The 22666-nt window shown below is 38.6% G+C and overlaps 1 protein-coding gene across 1 annotated transcript in view; it reads right to left on the bottom strand.

The window, feature by feature from the left end:
* The window catches only part of PPM1L (protein phosphatase, Mg2+/Mn2+ dependent 1L), a 182249-nt gene that overhangs the window by 47467 nt on the left and 112116 nt on the right, over positions 1–22666 (bottom strand). The window contains exon 3 of the mRNA XM_087725315.1: positions 2068–2238. Within this exon, the coding sequence (XP_087581441.1) occupies positions 2068–2238 (171 nt within the window). The remainder of the gene's footprint in view (positions 1–2067; positions 2239–22666) is intronic.

Below are 22666 nucleotides of genomic sequence, written 5' to 3'. Positions count from 1 at the left end.
CTCTTCCTTTCTTTCCACCTGATTTGTTTCCCTCTATTTCCCCTCTATCTCATTCTCTCCTTCCAGATCTCTTTCATTTCTCTCTCTCTCCCCTTTTCTCTTTCATCTCTTTCTTGTGCATGCAAGCAAAATACCCTCTTAGGCTGGGATCACGGCGGCAGGAACAGCGACTCCTTCCGCTGCCGCCACTGAGAAGTGAGTAGCTGGCTGTGCTGCGCAGGAGACTCCTCAGCGCCAGACTCAGGTCAGTCCCCTTCGTGTTGACTCGGGAAAGAGCCGGAGCAGCCGTTGCTGGATGCAGAGAGGGAAGAGTTCCAGAACCCTGCGCAAGGAGAGCCCTGTGCAGTGCAGGAGAATTGGAACTCTTCCCACCCTACACCCAACCAGCTGCTGCTGCTGCTCCCCATTCTCCTCCTTCCTGAGCCAACACAAAGGGGACCGCGGCTCGTGCTGACCTGAGTCTAGCGCTGAGGACTCTCCTGCATTGCGTACCCAGTTACTCACCTCATTGCGCAGTGCGACAGCGGGAGGAGAGTCATTGTCCCCTCCGCCTTGATCCTGGCCCAGGAGGGTATTTTGCTTGCACGCACACACACAAGAGATGAGCGCGAGAAAAGGGCTGGAGCTCTTCCCGACATTGAGTTGCCTGCGAAGGACGCGGTGAGAGGCTCGTGCCTTCTCAGGGCGGAGCAGAGTCCATGATGGGGTCAGCAGGGAGCCGCAGGAGAGGGGCCAAAACCTATTAAGACTGTTACCCATGCTAAGCATCCCACGTTCCTTTATTTTATTTTATTTTCCCCGCCTTGTTTTATGCCTCAGATATGGTACCTCTTGGCTTCTGTAGCTCTGCCCATCAACCTCCATCACCTGAAGCGAGCTGCTTTCCCAGCATCCTCTGTGCTGCGCGAGTCTCTTTTCCCCCTCCTCACCTCCATTCCAGCTCCTACTCCCCCCCCACCCCTCTCCCTCTGCCACGCGGGGAACCCGAGCTGCTCCTTCCCTGCGGGCTGGCTTCTTGCCAGCCTCTCCGAGGCTCCTCGGCGACCCCTGTGAAAAGGTTGTTCGACCCCAAAAGGGGTTGCGACCCACAGGTTGAGAATCGCTGCTTCAGATCGTATAAATCTTTCACCTTTTTTAGCCCATTTGTGTTCCCTATACAATTTGCAATCTTTTTTAGGACTGGAAAAAAATGGGATGACGAGCATGTAATTATGTCAGTATACCTGAAATTTTGAAACATGTTATGAGTATTCACACAAAATGTCTGTCACAAATTGTGTGAACAATTACCTCAAATACAAATATTGAGAAGCAAAACAAGGTGGCTGCTTCCTGCCATCCCCTCAAACTTCTCAGAATGTTACCTGCCATCTTACATTATGCTTCTCTTTTTTTCTGGGTGAGGCACAAAATATTTCAGTATGGCATTACCAGGAAAATAGACTATTTTGTGGATGGTACTTTGCGGCATGCAATATTCTCATTTTCTTTTAATTTAAACAAATCCAAAAATTCAAGTGTGCAAATAATCTCACTATCATCCACAGAGAATATTGTTGTGACTAATGAGGCAAAATCTCTTCAGAGTAAACTAATGTGAATTCTGAATATGCAGCACATATTGGACTAAATTAGCATTTCCTTTTCAGTGTTGACTGAAGGAATTGTCATTATAAGAAATGAACAAGATTTGGTTAAATGAAACAAGCAAAAAAAGATTGAAAATTCTACTGAAATCGCTATTTTTCTACAGCATGAAAACAATGATTGTGCTAATAATGTGAAGAGTCAATCACCTTTTTAAAAGGAAGTATACTTTTAGTTTAGCATTTTATCTGCTTGGCTGACTATACCAACCAAAGCTTGCCCTGGAGAATGTCAAAGTAAAATAAAATATAGAGACATTAATGTAATAATGCTTCTGTTATATGAGAGTAATACAGAAAGGAACGTGTCGTGATGCATCATTAAATAGCTGGTTTCAAAGAATACCTAGGTAAAAATATCTGCTATGTGGAATTGAGCCACAAAAAACTGCGGCCACACTTAAGTGATCAACCAACATACCTGCCTCATCATAGGATACAGTCAATTTTTCCAGCATTTCTCGGTCGATTGAGAGAATTTGTTGTTCCAGGATGGTTTGATAGGATAATACACTGTTCTCCTTATCTTTCTCATAATCCTGAAGGTGCTGCTTTAGGACTTCTGGTAAGCGGGACTTCACATATTCTGCTGCTGACTACAGAGGAGAAAGAGGAGAGAAAGAAACCAAAGTTGACTTTTATGTGCAATATTACCTTTTGTGCCGTATATACATATACATAAAATAAGAGGTAGTTTTGGGATTTTAGCAGACATAAAATACAAGAATTTAAAAACTTGCCACAGCCCATATTAGAAGTACTTCTAGGCATTTTCTTTAGGTTATTCTTCATTTCTTTCACTGGTCAGTTTGAGAAACCAGGTCTCCACAAAGTCTAAAACGTACTGAAGCAACTCCCAATATTGAAACTTTTTATCAACACAAAAGAGTTTGAGGTTAAAAAAAAAAGGGCTACAGAAAATGAAAGCCTTTATGGAAGATAAGATATTATTTGAATGTAACAAAAGATGCCACGGTACATCAGGAGTGGTGGACACAAGGAAATTTTTCTCACAGACTTTTCAAATGAAAATGGACACGCAAAAGAGAAAAGCATTCACTAAAACTACATCTCCTCAGTGGAAAAAAGGACTTGCAAATATCACAAAGGAAAACTGTATAAAAAAAATAGGAATAATGTCATGTATCTTTTCCACACAGTTTATTAATTATGCAACCTAATTATTTACAACTTTTAAAAACAGGGAAAGGGAAACATATAATCTGTCATTAGCACTGAGACTTGTATATCGCTTCACAGTGGTTTTACAGCCCTCTCTAAGCGGTTTACAGAGTCAGCATATTGCCCGCAATGATCTGGCTCCACATTTTACCCACTTTGGAAGGATGGAAGGCTGAGTCAACCTTGAGCCGGTGAGATAGAGCCTGTAGTATTGCACTCTAACCATTGCGCGACCTCAGCCATTCCTAGCAGATTCTGACAATTGGCCAACTGAGAGACATCCACAGCACCGAATCACTCCTGCTACTCAAAGGAGTCCTGCCAATTTAAACAAAGGTCTTTGATCTTGGTGACCATGCCATTTAGGAAGAATTTAAATAAAGTTGTCAGAATGAATGACATCTGTAAGGTTTCTTCTTTTCTTCTCTACGGGATAAATACTGAAGAGGATCTAACTGCACTATTCTCAATGTACTGCTGGTGTTTTAGCAATGCTGATTGGTTTTTGAACTAATTAAGCATGTCATATCACTCTGCTTTCTGACCTTTAAAAGCTCAGCTCTGAGGACTAATACTTGCAATGCTGTGCTGCAGCTTGCAAGACCATGGGGTGACAACGTTTAATTTTCAGAAAAAAACTCCGGAAGAGGTAATTCAGGCTCAGGACAACTGTGCTGCTTATACTATTAGTCTAAATTCTCTGAGACGACATGCTGCTATGGCAGATGGAAAGGGAAATAAAACACTGTAGGCCACCAAGGCAACCTTTGCTATATATTTTTATTATATATTTTAGTATTATAATATAAATATTACTATGTTTACTAAATATTTTGCTGAATTATTCCTAGCAATAGAAGACATTAGTTTAGTTAGTTTGCATTATAATTTGTTGGCCCCTGAAACAGCATTATGCCACGTTACTCTATTTTTACATTTATAACAATTTTTACATCTTCTGATCTGTTGTGAAGAATGAAAAATGGGCGTGTGTTTCCTGGTTAAGTCAGGTAAGTTACTTGCCTACTTGTGATGAAGGCAATGAATTGGTACCCTGTTTTCCCCAAAATAAGACCTCCATGGATAATAAGCCCAAATGCGCTTTGGAGCGCATGCGCTAATATAAGCCCTCCTCCAAAAAGAAGACCTTCCCAAAAATATTGCAATACAGCAGCAGCCATGAAGTGACCACACTAGCTGCCTCCTGCACTTCAAAAATAATAAGACTTCCCCAAAAATAAGGTCAAAAACTTATTTTGGGGGGGGTCAAAAGAAAATAAGACCCTGTCTTATTTTCAGGGAAACACAGTATGCTTCTAAAGCATTTACTTGGTAAGACAGTACTCTACCTCATGGCATACATGCTGCTGTCATACCTCTTGGCTGAAGTAATGGACCAGTAGAGACGGTAGCCAGTGAGAAATAATTCAATATAGCATTTAGATTAATTTCTCAATGTACAAAATGAAAAGTTATATATGAGATCTCATAAAAAAAATGTTTCCTGTAATCCAAAGATAGTTAACTGAGTTAGCCCAAGCTATCACTAAAGTGCATTCAATTTGTCTAGAGCCAAGCTAGGTTATACATAACAAAATTGTTTCCAGAAATACAATAGCCTGTAACATAACACAACAAAATTTAATACTAGATTTTTAAAATGTCATTTATTTCTGGCAGTGGAAGAAAGAAGATAGACTACATAGCTCATTTTATACCTACAATTTTCTAAAATACAGAGCCAATTGGGTCTAATGGTTAAGACAGTGAGTTAGAAAGCAAAAGATTGTAAGTTTAGTTCTGCCTTAGCCACTACAGCCAACTGGATGACCTTTGGGTCATTCACTCCCCTCAGCCCAAACCACAACCACAACTACACTGTCATAGGGTTGTGGGGAAAATAGGAGGGGGAAAAGTATTGCATGTGTTTGCTGCCTTGAGTTATTTGTAAAAATAATAAAGGTGGGATACAAATACCGTATTTTTCAGAGTATAGGATGCATCTTCCCCCCCAAAGAGTGTAGAAATGTTGGTACGTCTTATACACCGAATACAACCATTTTTGACTTCCCGAAGCCCCGCCCCCGCATTCCACTTTTGTGAAAAATGAGCAAAAAATGGTCCGTTTTTCACAAAAACTGAGGTACCCCCTCAGTTGAAGCCCGCAGAGTCCTGCTGTGGGCTGAGGGAAGGCAAAAACTTTTTTTCTTACTTATCTCTTCAAAATCTTGGTTCGTCTTATACACTGGTATGTCTTATAGTCCGAAAAATAGTGTTAAGTAAGTAAGTAATAACAATCTTTACCAAACTGGTCTTCTCCATAGGTGTGAACTAAATCCTAAAGCCACATAATTTCCTACATCTTCTAGGAAGCCACAAGATAATTTCTGGGTCTGTAACTTCTAAATTGTGGTCTATAGCCTATAAAATTCAGAGTTATGGAGAAAGCCAGTTTGGTCAGGTGGCTAAGACAGCGCACTAGAAAAGAGAAGTCTATAAGTTCTATTCTCACCTGAGGCATCAGCTGGGTAACTTTGTGCCAGTCACTTTCTCTTAGGGATTTAGGGACCTTAGGGAGCAAAGCAGTGGTGGGTTTCGGATCCCGTTGCAACCGGTATGGTTGCAACGGGGCCCGGTGTCCACTACATGAATGTGGGCAATGCGCGCGCATGCATCCTTACTTCTTGTGATGCCTCCGTGAGCCTGTGCGATGCTCCAGCTGCTCAGTGGAGCGTTACGCAGGTGCTGTGCGCTGCATGCATGGAAGCACCGAAGAGCTCAAATACAGGTAAGGAGCTCGAGTGGGCAGGTGGGAACTCCAGAGAACCATACCAGAATGGTACACGGTGCTCCGGGAAGGCACCAGTATGCAGGGCATATCACCTGCAACCCACCACTGGAGCAGAGTATTAGGTATGTTCACCACCCTGAGTTTTTAGAATAATAATAAATGTGTATAGAAATAAACAAACAAACAAATAACATTTGCAAAATGCTTAAGACTATGATATGTTATTATATGCTAGAGCTGATAACAGAGCGTTACTCAGGTATTTATTTATAGGTGGAAAATGTCCGGACGAAACATAATTTCTAATGTTGGATTTTACCCCCTACTATAGGGAGCCCCTTTGTGGAGTACTGTGAAGCTGTTACCATGGCAACTCTACTGCTCTGTACAGTAGAAGCCAGTATGCCAGTACGACACAACAGGCTGCATCTTTCAGAATAACCACTGAGCAGTGTTAGGGGTGTCTTACCCCCAGAGTATTTTTTTCCAGAGAGTAGGTTATCTGTGTACCAATTTTGGTTGAAATTGCTCAAGGCGTTTCAGAGTTATGTTGGAACACACACACACATGTGTGCGTGTTTGTATGTATGTATGTATATGCATATGTATATATGTATATATATATATAAAGTCTGGATCCAGGAGAGATTCCTTCAATGGAAGAAATGCTGAACGATCTCTAACCTCTATAAAGTTTAAACATTTAAGCAATGAAAAAGGTTATTCTTTAATGGAACTAAGATTGTGCTGGATTGATGAAACATTGTCCCAACAATATATCAAGACCTCAATCTATCAAAATAGAGACATCATCTGTTCAAACCAAAAGTATGTCATTTACATAATTTATGCTATTAGTGTAATTATGTCTAGACTGGTTCGAATATTCTTGATTCTGTCTACTATTTGGAAAAGAGGGATTGGCACAAATCTTGTTCGCTGCATTTGAAGTCCATTTCATTAAGATTTATTGAAGCAAGTCATTACTGTAATAATAATAATATTCTTACTACTACCATATGACTATGTTAGTATAACACAGTATTAAAGAGAGCGTTCTCCCCAAAACCAATCAGCAGAGAATTAATCAGGGCTAGTTTTAACCCTAAACACCTAGGCTAACACCTATTAGTTTAAACTAATCTTCCTCAATCAGTTTAGAAAATTAAAAGTTTATTTCTCTTTCTGCTGCTGGAAATGATGGAGTGTTGTGAACAACTCTGCAAAAACAGAAGAAAAAAAGAGGGAATTATATATTTCCCTGACCTGTTCATTCAAGCCATGACTTGACCATGGTAGCATCTCAGTCACTTTGCTCATGGTTGGATTTTCTAGTAAGATTTCTAGTAGGAGAACCAGTCTGGTCTACTGGTTAAGGTACCAGACTAGAAACCAGGAAACCTGAGTTCTAGTCCTGCATTTGCCATGAAAGCAAGTTGGATGACCTTGGGCCAATCACTCTCAGCCTAACCCCCTCTGAGGATGCTAGTTGTGGGGAAAATTGGATGAAGGAGTATTAGTTATATTTGCCACTTGGAAATTGGAATTTGTATCTTTCTGGAAACATTTAAAAGAGAAACATTGGGAACTTGATGAATAACAATGAAGACATATTGACAGAAAGAAAATAGCACATATACCGTACTCATTTTTAACATAGCAGCATAGCAGCAATAGGTAAAAAGTCAACAGTAGTATTTAAACATTAATACTTGATCATTTTAATGGAAGGAAATCACATAAATTAATTTCAGATAAGATGTGTAAAGTTATCACTAGTTACAAATAAAACTAATTACAATTGAAAATATTTTTTTAGTAAAAAGGGGAATATGGGATTTGTAAGATGTATGTATCAGTTTCTAAATCTAATGGAACTGAGATGGCAACTTTTATTTGAAAAAGAAAACGGAAATGTTTCCAATTCCCTCTCATATATAGTTCTAAGTTGGCAGAGTACATCATAGGGATGAATATCTGTTAACTTAATGGAAAGCTATATAAAGACCCAACAGCCAATGTCTGCAACTCTATAAAGGTTGAAGCAAATCTATACTTAGACAACTTTATATGCTGAAGAAAGTTGTAAATGTATTCTGTATATATTTCTTAGTTCACAATATTTAGAGTTCTCTGGAATTTGCTAATATCCTAAATTAAGCAAAAAAATTCATTTTTTTCTTATTCCTAATAAATGGCTTTTACTATCTCTTGGCACCTCTAAATCACCAGTACCAGGATTACAAGACTTTAAATTCTTGGAGACTGTTTCACATTCCAGAGAAGTTTGGCAAGGAGTTTCTACTGTAAGCAGAATTTGCTAATAATTTATACTGTTTTTTAGAGCAAGTAAAATATTAAGATTCAACTCCCAAATTATTCTTAGAAGTGGAGACACTTGGCTGCAAGGCAAAATGTTCTTGGTAATTTAAATTCATAGTTAAATAGGATTACTATACCATATATTGAATAATTTCTCCTGTTATATTACGGATTAAAATTTGGTAAGCTTTTTGAAAGGGGATTCTATGCAAAGCATATTTTAAACTCCTCTGGTCTAAATTATCATCATTTTATCAGACACCCAGGGTGTTGCGTATGCATGTTTTTATCTCTCTGGCTCTTTTACCAAGTTAATTGTTTTATTGCATAAGAAGGCACAAATAATGTGTAACACAACACTGGTAATAGTTGAGAATAAATCCCATCTAGTATATATCTATTAGGACTGATGTTGATATTCATTGATGAACAATGACCCCATAGGGATTTAATCTAAATTTATTTTTTTCCTAGCCTCCAAGCATTATTCAAGATTTCTACTGAGCCTCCGGCATTGGCCTATTGATGAAATCTCATTTGAAACCTCTAGATCAGGGCTGTCAAACTCCTGGCCCACAGGCTGCATGTGTCACGTGCTGGCCACCGCCACACCCGGTTTACCAAAGGAGAAGAAATACATCACATGATGCTGCAAATTTGACACCCCTGTTCTAGATGGCCTTTCCCTGTGGTTTCATATACACATCAAATAGCAGGCGACAATCCTAAGTCTTAAGGGACTCCACATGGAGAATCCAGGGACTTAAAAACTTTTCCCACCGAAATTGCTTATTGGAACTACCTGTCAGAGTTTGTTGCAGAAATCAAATCCAGAAAGTAGACACAGTTAACTGATGCAGCAAGATTCATGAACTTCTCTTTATATATATAATATAACACGTGAGACATATATACAATACGAAGAGTGGTTCTTCTAACTTGGTAAAGAGTACAAGCAAAACAGGGAGAGGAGAGAACAGTTTCCAATTTCAGTTCAGAGCTCAGACTAATTTTTCAGCTTTAGCACAGACTCAGAGCTCCAGAGCTAAGCCACGCCCAGGCTCCAAAGTGTTTCATCTCCCATTGGCTGACCTTGTTACTAAGCCCTATTCCAGTTCATGAATATACTCTGACATTACTTAGAGTTTAGGTAAACTATAAACTCTTTCGGGGGAAAGTTGTATATCCAATAGCATGTGGCATTTCAGAAGTACACAAGCATTCCCTGTGTCTTTCAATGGTTATCAGGAAGAAATGACAAAAAATACAAGGGAAATGAAATGCAGAATTTAGACGGTGTTAATTATCCGAGTACAGCATACTTAATTTGGCAGGGATAAATTGATTAACAGCTGTAGTGTCCTTATTCAAACGGTAGGAGATAGAGTTGTAATGAATTTCAGTTCATCTTTTTAGCATAAAAATCTAGTTTCTTAAGGTCCCTGTTCACAAATTGCAAACTGAAAGATTGGGCCAAACTTCTATTTATCCAATAAAATTGAATAGAGTTTTTGTAAATATTCTCTTCCAGAAATATTTGACATTCATTCTGGAATTAATTTTCCATTTTTTAAAAAAAAATTACATACTTTCATTTAATAAGACCATATGCTAGATTTGGCCTAATTTTTCATCACTAATTAAATGAGATACTATAATGCTACTAAATGCATACACACAACTGAATTATGTTGGGGATAGTTTCTGTAATCTGATATTTTCAAGGTTTATTAAAATGTATTAATTTATCATTAATTTATTGCAGGCTGCATTTGATTTAAGTCAACTCGATTTAAATCATAATTTTTAAAGAGCAACTGTCATATCTGCTATTCCTCTGACCCTCTGTTGACTTACTGATAGTCCCAATGTTGCAGAATATGCAGCCTTATGCTACATACGTAGCTAAGCTCCATTTCATGCTGAATAAACTAAATTATTTACATATCTTAAATAGAAAACTATCTTTAGATAGATTTTTACTTCAAAGGTATTTTATTAAAATAATTTTGATTTTTAAAAAAATCGAATTTAAATTTTAAAAAATCTGATTTTAAAAAAAATCCACCCTGATTTATTAAGAATAACATTGGCTGGGAAGTTTCGAGCAAACATGAACATCATGAGATATTTTGCATAAACATGAACTCAAATCTATAGACACATAGAAATTCTAATTGTTTTTTTTTAAGAAGCAAACACACATCAAACTGAACAAATAAGAAAGTTTCTAAAAGAGATACTTTTTTTATTATCTGACTTCCACTTGGCTAGGAAAATGTTTTCACTGAAAAGAAACATATCTCCTTAGGAAGTTTCCATTTTCATTGTCGGATTTTGTAAAATGTAACAAGTAAAAGGATTGACAACAGTTGGAAGTGTAGATGGATAAAAGAGGCAACAAATTTACTCAGTGTCATGGAACTGTCTGGCTTGCAAAGAAGTCTTGATTAGAATGACCTTTGGTTTGAGACAGAAATCTTAGGCTCATCTGACAACAATTTTAACATCCCTTTTTTATTATTCACTCCCAACTCCCAATTCATACAGCCGTAGAACTGGGTATGTGCAGGATGCAAGCTATATTTTTGAGATGCAGATTTTGGACATAATCATCTAACTGTATTATTTGACCCAACCATAAAAGGAATGAAAATTTACTCCTTGTAAAAGATTATGCTTCGGAAAAAATGCACATTGTGGCATATTATTTAGGGTGTTCTATTTTTTCAATGCTATTTATAACACAACAAACTATTAAATTTAATTCGGAAACCCCAGATTCTTTTTTAAAAAAAACACCCTGTAAAGAATGATTTTGTTGTTGTTGTTGTTGCCGTCCATTTCAACTCTAATTCTACAAAAACCTATGAGGAGCTCAATATAGTCTGAGATCAAATCTGAGGCTTGGACTGGTGGATTAAATGACATAACCATATTGATTAAATATTTAGAAAGCAAGCACTCAAATATCTCAGAACTGCAGAGGTTCTGTAGAGGATGTGTATGATGATGACAAAGCTTACAATCTGTAATTCAGTTCAGATAAATTTGTTATAAATTTGTTAATTTGTAGTTCAACATATTCAAACCATATACAGTATTGGATGTACCTTGCAAAAGAATTGCTAACAAAATCATTACTAATTTTCAAAAAGCAGTAATTGTTCTTAAGCTCATAAAAGAATCATTTTGGTCATCAAGTCCACATCAGGTTGGAGACTGGCCAATACTTATTTAAAGCCATTAGAACGGATCCAGGATTTGGATCATCAGCTTTCTTCAAGTTTGGGGACAACTCCCTCTCCCACAATGAAGTGTTTACAATTTCCCCAATGCAAGTGGTCACACCTACTCAGGCTGGGACAGGTAGGATTCCAATTTACAGGTAGAGTGCCAATCTACAACCCCCCCTCTCCACATATAATCCTGTCAAAGCTGAAGAAACTTATTGGATGAGAAGTGAAATGTCTTGAAAAAGCACCTTTGGGACAACCATGACCTGGATGGCTAAGAATCTCCATAAACCTATCTACTCCCATGGCAGTGGACAGTCTAGAACCCCCCCTTCTTTGAAGTTCATAGACCAAAGGAAATTCCAGATAAAAGATTCAGGTGGGAGATTTGACTAAAGAAGGCAGCTGGACCATTATAACACAGGACACATAAAAAGAACCTTGCATCCCCAATTGCTATGGAATAAGTCTGAACATAAGCATATAGCCATACTTGGTTGGATTTGTTTTCTGTCTTCTTCTGCTAGGCAATATCTCTGGAGCTTTAGTTTTTGAAATGAACAATGAGCCATGGCACAAATGGGATTAGCCTCCAGAAAAAGACTTCTTGGGGGCAATCACATCCCCAAAGTAGTGGGTTTGTCTCCTGTTGTCAGTGGCTCACCAAGCACCAAGATGAACTGTCCACTATTAAGCTGTGGAAATCCTCAAGTTCTGCCTGGAAACCAATTGCTGAACTATTATTCTACAGCATTGCTATAATCAACTAAGAAAAATCCCCAATTTTAAAAAAAAGATATGATTAGTTTGGGAAGATTCGCTCTTGAAAAATCCAAACTGACTTTTGTTCTGCCAACGCTGTTCAAAGTGGTTAGAAATTCAGATCTATGATTGCGCTAGAATAATTTCGAGTGTGGAAATACTTTGAATTATGATGTAAGAATCTTCCTTTTGTTCCATTTTTGAAGATAGGGACAACACTTGTACTGTTCAGTACCTCAATAGAGCTCTCATATTTCTCCTAGATAATACATAAAGTATCAGTCAGAGCTGTGCCTGAAATAGTCTAGGATACAGTTCATCTGCTTGTTGAAACTGATACTCATCTGAAGTGAATCTCTGAATGTGTTTCTATTATTTTTAGACTTAAGTTCTGACTCTCTCCTGAATAATTTCCTGTTGAAGTGGTGGAACATATACATTTTTGTTGAAGACTGACATTCTGCTATCTCCGCAGAGCTACTGGTTCCCCCTCCCTCAAGCATAATTTAAGAAACTCTTTTCTCTATTCTTAGCACTGCTCACTAAGCTTAATATACTTGGAGCTTTTTCTTTAATTGTACAATTCTGGATGATCTGTCCGTACCCTCCTTTGACCTGGTTCTCAGTCCATTTCTTATAAGTGCCATATTTAGTTAATCGGCTAGAAAATGTAGCAGCTATCCCTACTCCCAGATTTAAGAGCATAATCCCTGCCTAATACACATGTAAATGAAAGAAAGAAATCACAATACAAATGTTTCAGAAGTCTTTTTGTCCACAGTCTATAATTAGACAATGGGCAAGAATGTAATCAATCACTGCAAGGATAAATAACATGAATGCCCATTGGCACCAATGAGCAGTTGCAGTGGAACATCTTCCCATGTGCCTGTTAGCTTTTTCCCCCTTTTGATATGAGGAATATCCATTGCTGTGATATTATGCCACCCAAAGTCATTTGTTGACATTGAGTAGCTATAGAAAATTAAATAACTGAATGAATAAATATTGAACATGTATTTCCTTAGTTAACTTGCACTATATGGCTTCCCACCTGCAGCAACGGAGGCCTGTCTACAAATAACACATGTGTGTGCGTGCACACCCACCCACCCACCCACCCAGCGGTGGGTTTCAACCAGTTTGCGGCGGTCCCTGTGAACCGGTTGGTCGCCGAACCCGGAAGTAAGTAACTTCCGGGAATGGCGAAGGGTGCGCCTGCCCGCCCGCGGTCCTTACCCGGTTTTGATGAGTTCTGCGCTTCCACGCATGTGCAGGATGCATACAGCGCCTGCGTGATCGTCCAGGAGCAGCTGGAGCGTTGCGCAGACACTAGTACGCATGCGTGCACTGCACGCGTGCACGAGGACGCCGCCGGCCCCGTTCCAACCGAACTGGTTGGAACGGGGTGAAAAACCCACCCCTGCACCCACCCAACCACATTTCATTAATCAAAGCAAAACTTCAACTGGTGATTACAAAAAAAACAAAACATTGCAGACCACAAGAACCAGGAGCACTACTCAGTTGACCCTGAGGACACAGATAAACCTTCAAGTGCTTCAACGACCCTCTAAAGGATGCAGATTACCAGCTGTCTGCAAGGAATATAAATCCTTCCATTCCTCACTATCCTGTCAGAGCGGAAGAAGCTTCCTGATAAAGTAAAATGTCTTTAAAAAATCCCAGAAAGTCCAGTTGCTTCTTGAAAAAAGCACCTTTGGGACAATCATGACCTGGATTGTTGAGAATCTTCTATAGACTTTTAGGTGATTATTAACTCACCACAATACCTTGTCCCCGATGAAGATACTTCACATCCAGGACACAGCACTGTGGGAAAGAATCAGATATTTATGACTTTCTAAAGACTAATAGGTCTGGGGCATGGAGGTGAAGGAAAATTGTTTAACAGAGCAGATGCTGCAACAGAAAAGAAACATCTCCTGGGTCCAATCAGGTGGCATTGTTTCAGAGAAGGAAAATTCTTTCATAGAAAGATTAATCTTCTTAGCTTTTATTAAGTTTTTTTTTTTTAAAAAAAAAGAAATTTGCACGTTGGAAAGTTTGTCTCATAGACATCTTTAGAAAATGAAAATGTGGATGACTGGAATCCATTATTTTGTTTGTCCAGAAAGAAACATAATGGGAAGCGAGGGTGTATCGGGCTTTTGTGATTGACATAACCATGGTGGCAACCACTTGCTGACTAGGGAAGTGCTCCAATGGCAATCATTTTGCAAAAAGACCACTATGCAACAATCCTACATATGGAAGTGTCTACAACATGTCTACAAAATTCCCAATACACCAGTGGTTCAATTCAGTCCGTTCTATCTGGTTTAGGCAAACCAGTATAGGTGGCGGCGGGAGGTTCCGCATGCCCACCCAGACTTCATCATATTCCATTTTTGATGCTCCTGCACATCCGTGGAGGTGGCGCCAGTGGTGGGTTCCTACCGGTTGCAGGCCCTCTACTCAGAGAGGGCTCGCAATCTGGGAGTCCTCCTGGATACGTAGCTTAGTTTAGAAGAACACCTGACAGCCATGACAGGGGGGGGGGGCTTTTACCAGGTTTGTCTGGTACGCCAGTTGCGCCCCTTCCTGGATCGGGATGCCTGTGCACAGTCACTTACGCCCTCATCCTTTCTCGCCTGGACTACTGTAATGCTCTCTACATGGGGCTGCCCTTGAAGAGCACCCGGAGGCTTCAGCTGATCCAGAATGCAGCCGCGCGGGTTGTCACAGGGGTACCTAGGTGCTCCCATGTTACACCCCTGCACTGGTTGCTAGTTGTTTTCCGGGTGCGATTCAAGGTGTTATTATGATTTTTAAAGTGCTCCATGGCTTAGGCTCAGGGTACCTGCGAGACCATCTACTGTCACCGGTAGCCTTCCACTGTCCAGTACGATCCCACAGAGTTGGCCTCCTCAGGGTGCCTTTGGCCAGGCAGTGTCGGCTGGCGATGCCCAGGGGGAGCATCTTCCCTTTGGAATGAGTTGCCCCTGGAACTTCGCATAATTCCCGACCTCCGGTCTTTCCGGCACACCCTAAAAAGTTGGCTTTTCCAGCAAGCTGGCCTGGCCTGAATAAAATTAATTATTAATTTTAATTGTTAATTTTAATTTAATTTCTAAATCTCATTGTAAATGTCTATTGTGTTTTTTTGGATATTCTATTTAATCTTCCTTTTAACTTTTGTAATATGTGTTTTTATGTTGTACGCTGCCCTAAGTCCTTTGGGAGAAGGGTGGCATATAAGTCCAATAAACCTGAAACCTGAACCTGAAACCTAACAGTTCAGCTGAACTGGTAGTGGTATGCTGGTATGGGTTGCAGAACTGGCAGCGACCCAGGCTGGCCATGCACCCGAACCAATTCCCTAGTCGCTGCTGCCGCCATCTTTTTTTATATCTGCGCATGCGCAGAACAATTTGCATTGAACTGTGCATGCGCACACAGCGCACATCCAACGCGTGCACAGAGCAAAGTGTATGCACGAGTGAACCGGCAGTAACACTGGCTGAAGCCCACCCCTAGGTGGTGCGTGTGCTCACATTTGCGAACTGATAATGAAGGTAAGTTGATTTCACCCCTGCAATACACCCACTCGATCCAGGAGTCTGAGATAGTCATGCTATATGAACTCTTGAGCTACTTACTTGGGAACATTTTTGAGGAAAGAAGCAGATGCTGATGTTATTCCCAAAGCTTGGCACATAACTTGCATAATGCTTGCAACCAACTGTAACGTGTCAGTTGCTTCTTTGCAGTGCAAAGGAGTTAAAAACAACATTTTGGTTAGAAAATTATGTGTTTCCTTCCATTCATTTCAAATGAACCTATTATAAAAAGCTCAAAGGAGCATTCCATACTAGTTGCACAAGATAATTGCCCCAGCCTGAAAGATAATTAAATGTCCTTCAGCTACAGTCTATTTCCCACATCATACGTTTTTATTTAACAACAAAAAACCTAAAGGAGCTTAAAAATTATTTTGAATCATTGCTGCAGTCTAGTGGGCTTTTGTGCAGCAAATCAACTGTGCAACTAAAAGCACAGTTCCTTTTTTTCTCAATATATTTTTTATTATTTTTACATTTAAAACAATGCAGTACCGCGAAGTCGAAGTGACCATACATTCACATTATATACAGCTAGTCTCAATCATTAACAATTAGCTGTATATATTGTGATTGGACAGAAGGATAGACAATGTATTAAGTAGGCTAATTGTTAAAAGAACAGTTCCTTCATAAATCTATTGAAGGAGAAGAAATAGATAAATTATCTACATAGAGAAGTTGGAAATAGTACATTTTTACTCATAGTAATACCTATTTTGGACTTTTCACCATTGGTAATATGGACTTAAATAGCATCTTTAATATAAATAATAATACAAAGTGCTTTAAGATCTTCTTGGTCACAATTATTTTCAATTTACACTTTGGAAACTGAGATGGAAAGTTCAACTTAGAAAAATATCCAGGACCATTAGAGGGATACATGGAGAATATTCATGATCAAAATTTTGAAGTTATGAAACCCTTGAATGCAGACATTGAAAAACGCTGAAGCCTGACAATTCTAGGGACAATTCTAAATATATATATTCTTTGGGAGGGAGAATACCAGATTTCCAATATTAACATTTGTAATGTGTATTTGCACGTGTATATGTGTGGATGTGTTTCGATGCAAGACTTAGCATAGAAGAGCTGGCACATGATGCTTTAGAAAGTCCTAAAAGTATCAATGCACACACAGGTGGTTTAGTTCATATACAGTATATAGCAGGATTTCACCAAAAGGTTTTAATCATATAAGAAAGGCAATTTAGAGATGTGCTTTCAGGCATTAATTTACAATATATGGAGACAAAGGAAAAACTCCCACCTCTTAGTCATTCTATTCATGCACACTTTTTTGGCTACTGGGCACCAACAACTCAAATGCTCAATCAACATTTAAAATGATTGAAGATCTCATGTAAGTACATAGATATCTTTCAAAAGACTTTTAAAAATATCTAAAGCAGTGTTTATCAACTCCAGTAGATTTAGATGTGTGGACTTCCACTCAGAATTCCCCAGCCAGTGGAAGGAAGGAAGGAAGTGAAGAAAGCTTGTTTGTACTTGCAATCTCATTGTCCCAGTTTTTTGCCTGGCCATTGAGCATGTCTAAGCTGACCTTAAAGAACAACGTATAAAAACGGAGATGAACCTCAGAATCTGTTAGTTTAAAAATAGCTCTGGAACTCCTGATCAAGCGTCAAAGCATTATGCAATGTCATTGCACAAACACCTTCATCCTTTCCATCTCATGAATTGAGATGAAAGGGCTTAGTACATCCTGGAACCCCAACAAATCCTCAAGAAGTTCTAGGAGTCTACAAAACACAGTCTGAAAAATCCTGAAATAGAGACTTATAGTATATTTTATTTACTCCATTTATATTCTGCTTTTGGATCAGCTGCACATGATGTACATGTTATTATCTATTTATTTGTATTTTATTCTCCTTAGGTTTTTTTGATCGGTAGACTAGATCTGAAAATTGCATCAACCAATTAGAAAATAAGTAAGTAAGTAAATGAGTAAATCAGTAAGTATATTTTAATATCATCTATAAAAATATTCTATGCAAGGGTAAGGATGATAAAAATATCACTATGAGGAGAAAAAACATTGTGGTTTCCTGCAGCAATACATGAGAGAAAAACCAAACATGATCTCAAGTTCATACTTGTAAACAGGCCATTGTTCTTAATCACACAAACATACTGAAGTCACCCAGAAATAAACAGATCTACAAAGCCCCGAAATTTTTGTACATTTTTAAGCTTCACATAAAACCTTTAATGTAAGATAAGCAAGTCTTATATAATGCAACTAAAGAAAATAATTAAACAGAGGAAGGGCATTCTTTCAAAAGAAGACTTTTCTGCTCCAAAAATTTATGACATTTGCTGTTATTGGGTTTAGCAACTTGTCCTGCAACACAGGCTTCTACCAAGTGAATTAATTATAGCACACATTGCTAATCCCACTGCTAAAAATAACCCAGGTTTTTCTTAGGTTCTAACCATTTTCCTGAGCCTTACAATACAATTTCTGGCATTCTATTTAATCTATTTCAGAAGGATATAATCAGTCATCTAGCTTGGTAATACAGCACCTCTTACTCATTCTGACCATTACCCAGTTCAATGATCAAATAGCCACTAAGACTGGAATTGCAGCGTACAATGCATCTTATACAATACAATAGCAGAGTTGGAAGGGACCTTGGAGGTCTTCTAGTCCAATCTTCAAGAAGAACTAGAAAAATTTCTTCTTGAAATCCTAGCAAGCCTCTGCAGGTCAGTGTCAACTATACTGGGCTGGGCAGGCCAATGTGTTCACTCAATAAAAGACACTATCACACCTTCCTGTCAGTCATAAGAAGTAAATATTAGACTAGATGGGTCTCTTGCTCTTTGCATTTTCCCACAAGAACCAGGTCATATTTTTTTTCCCTGATCAATCAAGTGTTGATCCATTGGTTGTGACAGGAATCGACTGACCAGCCAGCTTGGCACTCAAGTCTCATGTCATGGGTTGATAGAGGGTAACTGACCCAAGGTCAACCAGTTCATGCCTAAGGTGGGACTGGAACTCACAGTCATCTGGTTTCTAGCCTAGTGCCCTAACACTAGATCAAACTGGCTGTAACTAGTTCAAATTAGACCAAACTGGCCAAACTGTTTGATGGGCTAACAATGTTCTTCTCTGTTTACCTCCGGTAAATCTCCATGGTTATAACTTGAAATTATTTTTGACAACCCATTTTCCCCTTTTGCAGTCCTGAGTTTGCTGCCTTTTAAAGTCATAGGTTTATCAAAACCACTTTGGTAGCAACTAGATTAAATCCAGCATAGTCAGAGAATCATAAATTGCACATATCTATCAGGGTGGATTAGGTTTCCCTTTAAATGCATGAAAGAGGTTGCAATTTTTGCTCAATGGAGCCCGTTCCTTTGCCTTAAAAATTGTCTGGCAATATCATATCGTATAGGAGAGGAACATGCAGTGTTCAAAAGACTCAGCCGGCATGGATTATAATGAGAGATGCAGTAATTTAGCTACTTTTGTATGGTAACAAATCAATGTTAGTAAACCTGTTTTAGTGAACAAAGGTACAGTATCACATTACTTTTTTTGGTCAAATTTCACAATTATAGTAAAAAGACAATGCAAACAGTAGAAAGCAAAGTGATCTTTAGGTTAGCTATATTAGGAAAGATTCAGTAAAATCTAATATTTTTCTGCCATGTTGCAATGTGTTAGGTTTCAGCTCTCATAATCATGTGTTCTACACTTATAATAGCTAGGATAATAGGATAGCTGTAAGTCGTATTTCATAGGGGACAGTCTTTGAATGGAAAAGCTGATAGATAGAAGATGTGTCTCTGAAAAGACTCTCCATTTAAAGACCTTCAAGTTTGGCTTAAAGATAAATCAGAAAAGAGACTTTAGGGAAAGGAAACTCCAAATGAATCAGAAAGAAAGCATGAGGCTAGTAGCTGGCCAAATATCTATTTTAGCTAAGATGCTTTCTTTTTAGCTTATGCTTTCTGCATAAGATGTATGCAGATTTTATACAAACCTCAGTCAATTTGTCGTCCTCTTTAGGAATGCTTAAATGACTACTCTATGATATAATATAAAATCTAGGTAAGAATGAGAGGTACAGGAGAAGATTTCTATATAAAACAGGAGTCCCCACTTCCTGCCCAAGATCCAAATTGGATTTTCTGTGGAACCTAAATATAGGTGGGTCCTGTTTTCAATTCTTAAAGTTTACTTTATATTCCCCTATTAATATTTTATTTTGCTTATTAATTAAAGTTATGTTTATTCTATGGTTTGTGTTTCATGCTACTATTGGTGGGAATTATATTAGCAGGGTTTTTTTTATCCTCACTTCAAAAGAGCAGGCAATTTTAATGCTAATCCCTGTAATATTAAAAAAAAAGTACATAGCTGTTGGAACATTCACAAGGGGAAGTATTGAAGGGCAGAACATTTACTTTTTACTTTTTAAAAATAATTTTGCAGGAAAACCACTCATAATAAAAATGGTCTTGTTATACATCAAGAATTTTTGAGTTTTTTAAATACAAAATTAACTTCTGCAGAAATAAAGTAGGATTTTCACATGGGTATATAAGCTGCCCAGAATTATTTGAAGAGTGAAGATGGGTAGTATATAAATTAAATAAATATATTCTTCAGCTATAGATTTCCCTGGAAATATAATTCACCTGATTATTCCAGGAGTACTAGAATTCCCTGTTCTATTTGGCTGGGAATCCTGCAAGGAATCCTCAGCCAACATAAAACACTAGTTGTGGGACAGAGGTGGCAAACTCAAGGCCCACAGGCTGGATCTGTCCCACAGGGTGCTTATATCTGGCTCATAGGGCCACTCTGGAAACAGGAAGGATCGGGCTGTGGTGCCTCTGCCAGCGAAAAAAGAGCTTGTGAAGGCCCATGCGGCTCTCCCAAACCCCATTTTCCCTGACAAAGAGTTGCAGGATGCCATCACAGCCAAAAACAGAGCTCAGAAGCCTGTTTTTGCTGGCATGGCGCTCGGGCCACTACAGGCACCCCCCAACACGAGTGACATTGAGCTGGCCACGCTCCCCTGGCCCTTCATCCTCGAGGTCAAACACATCCCTGATGCAGCCCTCAATGAAATCGAGTTTGATACCCTGTTCTTGATGAATACTAAACTCCAGCTTTGCCAAAAAAATGCAGTCTAGTAATATCTAGTATTATATTTGCTGATCAAGGTTCCTCCCTTATAGTCTTCAGAGTATTAAAAAGCTCAAGCCCAGGAATCAACAGCTAGCAATTATTTCTTAACGTTTCCTAAAAATGAATGCTAAACACGAACCTGTAACAACTTCTACAGAAGCCAAAATATGGCATTTCTAGCGTTTTTATTCAAATAAAGTATCATACCCTCATGAGAAAATTAATTGGTTTTTTTAGAGATGTGAACTCTGAATTAGTATTCAAATTGAAGTGTCAAGGATATATTAAATCCATAATTACAGTAATCCACAGCTGCTTCAGTTGTACAAAATAATGAGCTGGCCGGTGAGAGCTGGTGTCCATGAAACGGAAAGGAAATGCCATCTGGTCCAAACTATGCTCTAGTTTAATACTCTAAGTACAAGAGGGCTCGATCTTCCTTGACAGGATCCATTTATGGATTTATGGTTATTATTTTTCCAAGATAGGAGCACTACAAATTAAAGGGAAAAAAGGAGTACAGTAAACGCTTATCATACATATATTCGAAATGTATTGTCATTTCTTTCTTCAAGAAGAGTTTGATTCAAATAAAAAAAATGTGATCTATAAATGTTAAAAGTAAAGCTTCCCCTCGCACATATGTACTAGTTGTTCCCGACTCTAGGGGGATGGTGCTCATCTCCGTTTTAAAGTGGAAGAGCCAGAGCTGTCCGAAGACGCCTCCGTGGTCATGTGGCCAGCATGACTAAACACCAAAGGTGCACGAACGCTGTTACCTTCCCACCAAAATGGTCGCCATTTTTCTATTTGCATTTTTACATGCTTTCGAACTGCTAGGTTGGCAGAAGCTGGGACAAGTAACGGGAGCTCACCCTGTTATATGGCGCTAGGAATTTGAACCACCAAACTGTCAACCTTCTGATTGACAAGCTCAGCGTCTTAGCCACTGAGCTCCCGTGTCTTTGTCTATAAATGTTAGCTCGTGTATTTTTTAATGTGCACTAGTAACAGAGAAACCAGTTTAGATCATCAAAGTAAGAACACAGAGTGCACATGTTTATGCACCTGTTCATTTTTTTCAGGAAAATTAACCAGATGTGGCATACCCAATCTAACAAAGAAGTCATGTTTTGAACTACAATGGCATCTTTCATCAAAGATTGTAAGATACTAATCCTACCTGATGTAGTTAATATTATAAAATAACATAAAACTTAACAAAAGGCAAGATGAAAATACAGCTACATGCCAAGGTCCATGCAAATTAGTGGCACAATTAGGCCCCAAAATATTTTGAGTTACATTTTTGTAGAAACATGTATTTGACTTAAGCCAATTTTGTTTTTCAAATTAAAAGTATTTTATTCTGTGTCTTTCTCTTTAACAAAGGTTTAAGATAGCTGTTACTAACTGTATTTAAAAGTATGTTAATTTTAAAAAATAGGAATGAATAAGAAATTATAATAGAAAAGATGGTGCCTTAAAAAGATTTCAGCAGTTAAGAGAATATAAAAAGCAATCAACCATGCTTGTCTCAATCCTTTTAAAAGATTTCTATGAAAGGTTTGAGGTTATAATTGATCCTGGTGTCCAGTCAAAAGCAAATTATATTATTTCGCTGGTTTGAATGAAAGCATGTTTTTCTAATAAGAAAGGGAACATAGAAGTGCAGAAAATCAGCATTATATCAGGGGTGAAATTCAGCAGGTTCTGGAGAACTGGTAGTGAAAATTTTGAGTAGTTTGAGAACTGGAAAATACCACCTCTGGCTGACCCCAGAATGGGGTGGGAATGGAGATTTTGCAATATCCTTCCCCCAGGAGTGGGGAAGGAATGGGGATTTTTGCAACATCCTTTCCCTGGAGTGGGGTGGGAATGGAGATTTTGTAGTATCTTTCCCCTGCCATGCCCACCAAGCC

This window comes from Thamnophis sirtalis, unplaced genomic scaffold, assembly GCF_051295495.1.
Source record: "Thamnophis sirtalis isolate CommonGarterSnake01/CBP01778 unplaced genomic scaffold, rThaSir2_p1.2 scaffold_11, whole genome shotgun sequence".
Taxonomy (NCBI): domain Eukaryota; kingdom Metazoa; phylum Chordata; class Lepidosauria; order Squamata; family Natricidae; genus Thamnophis; species Thamnophis sirtalis.
Note: the sequence above shows the minus strand (reverse complement) of the source record. Positions and strands in the feature narration are given on the sequence as shown.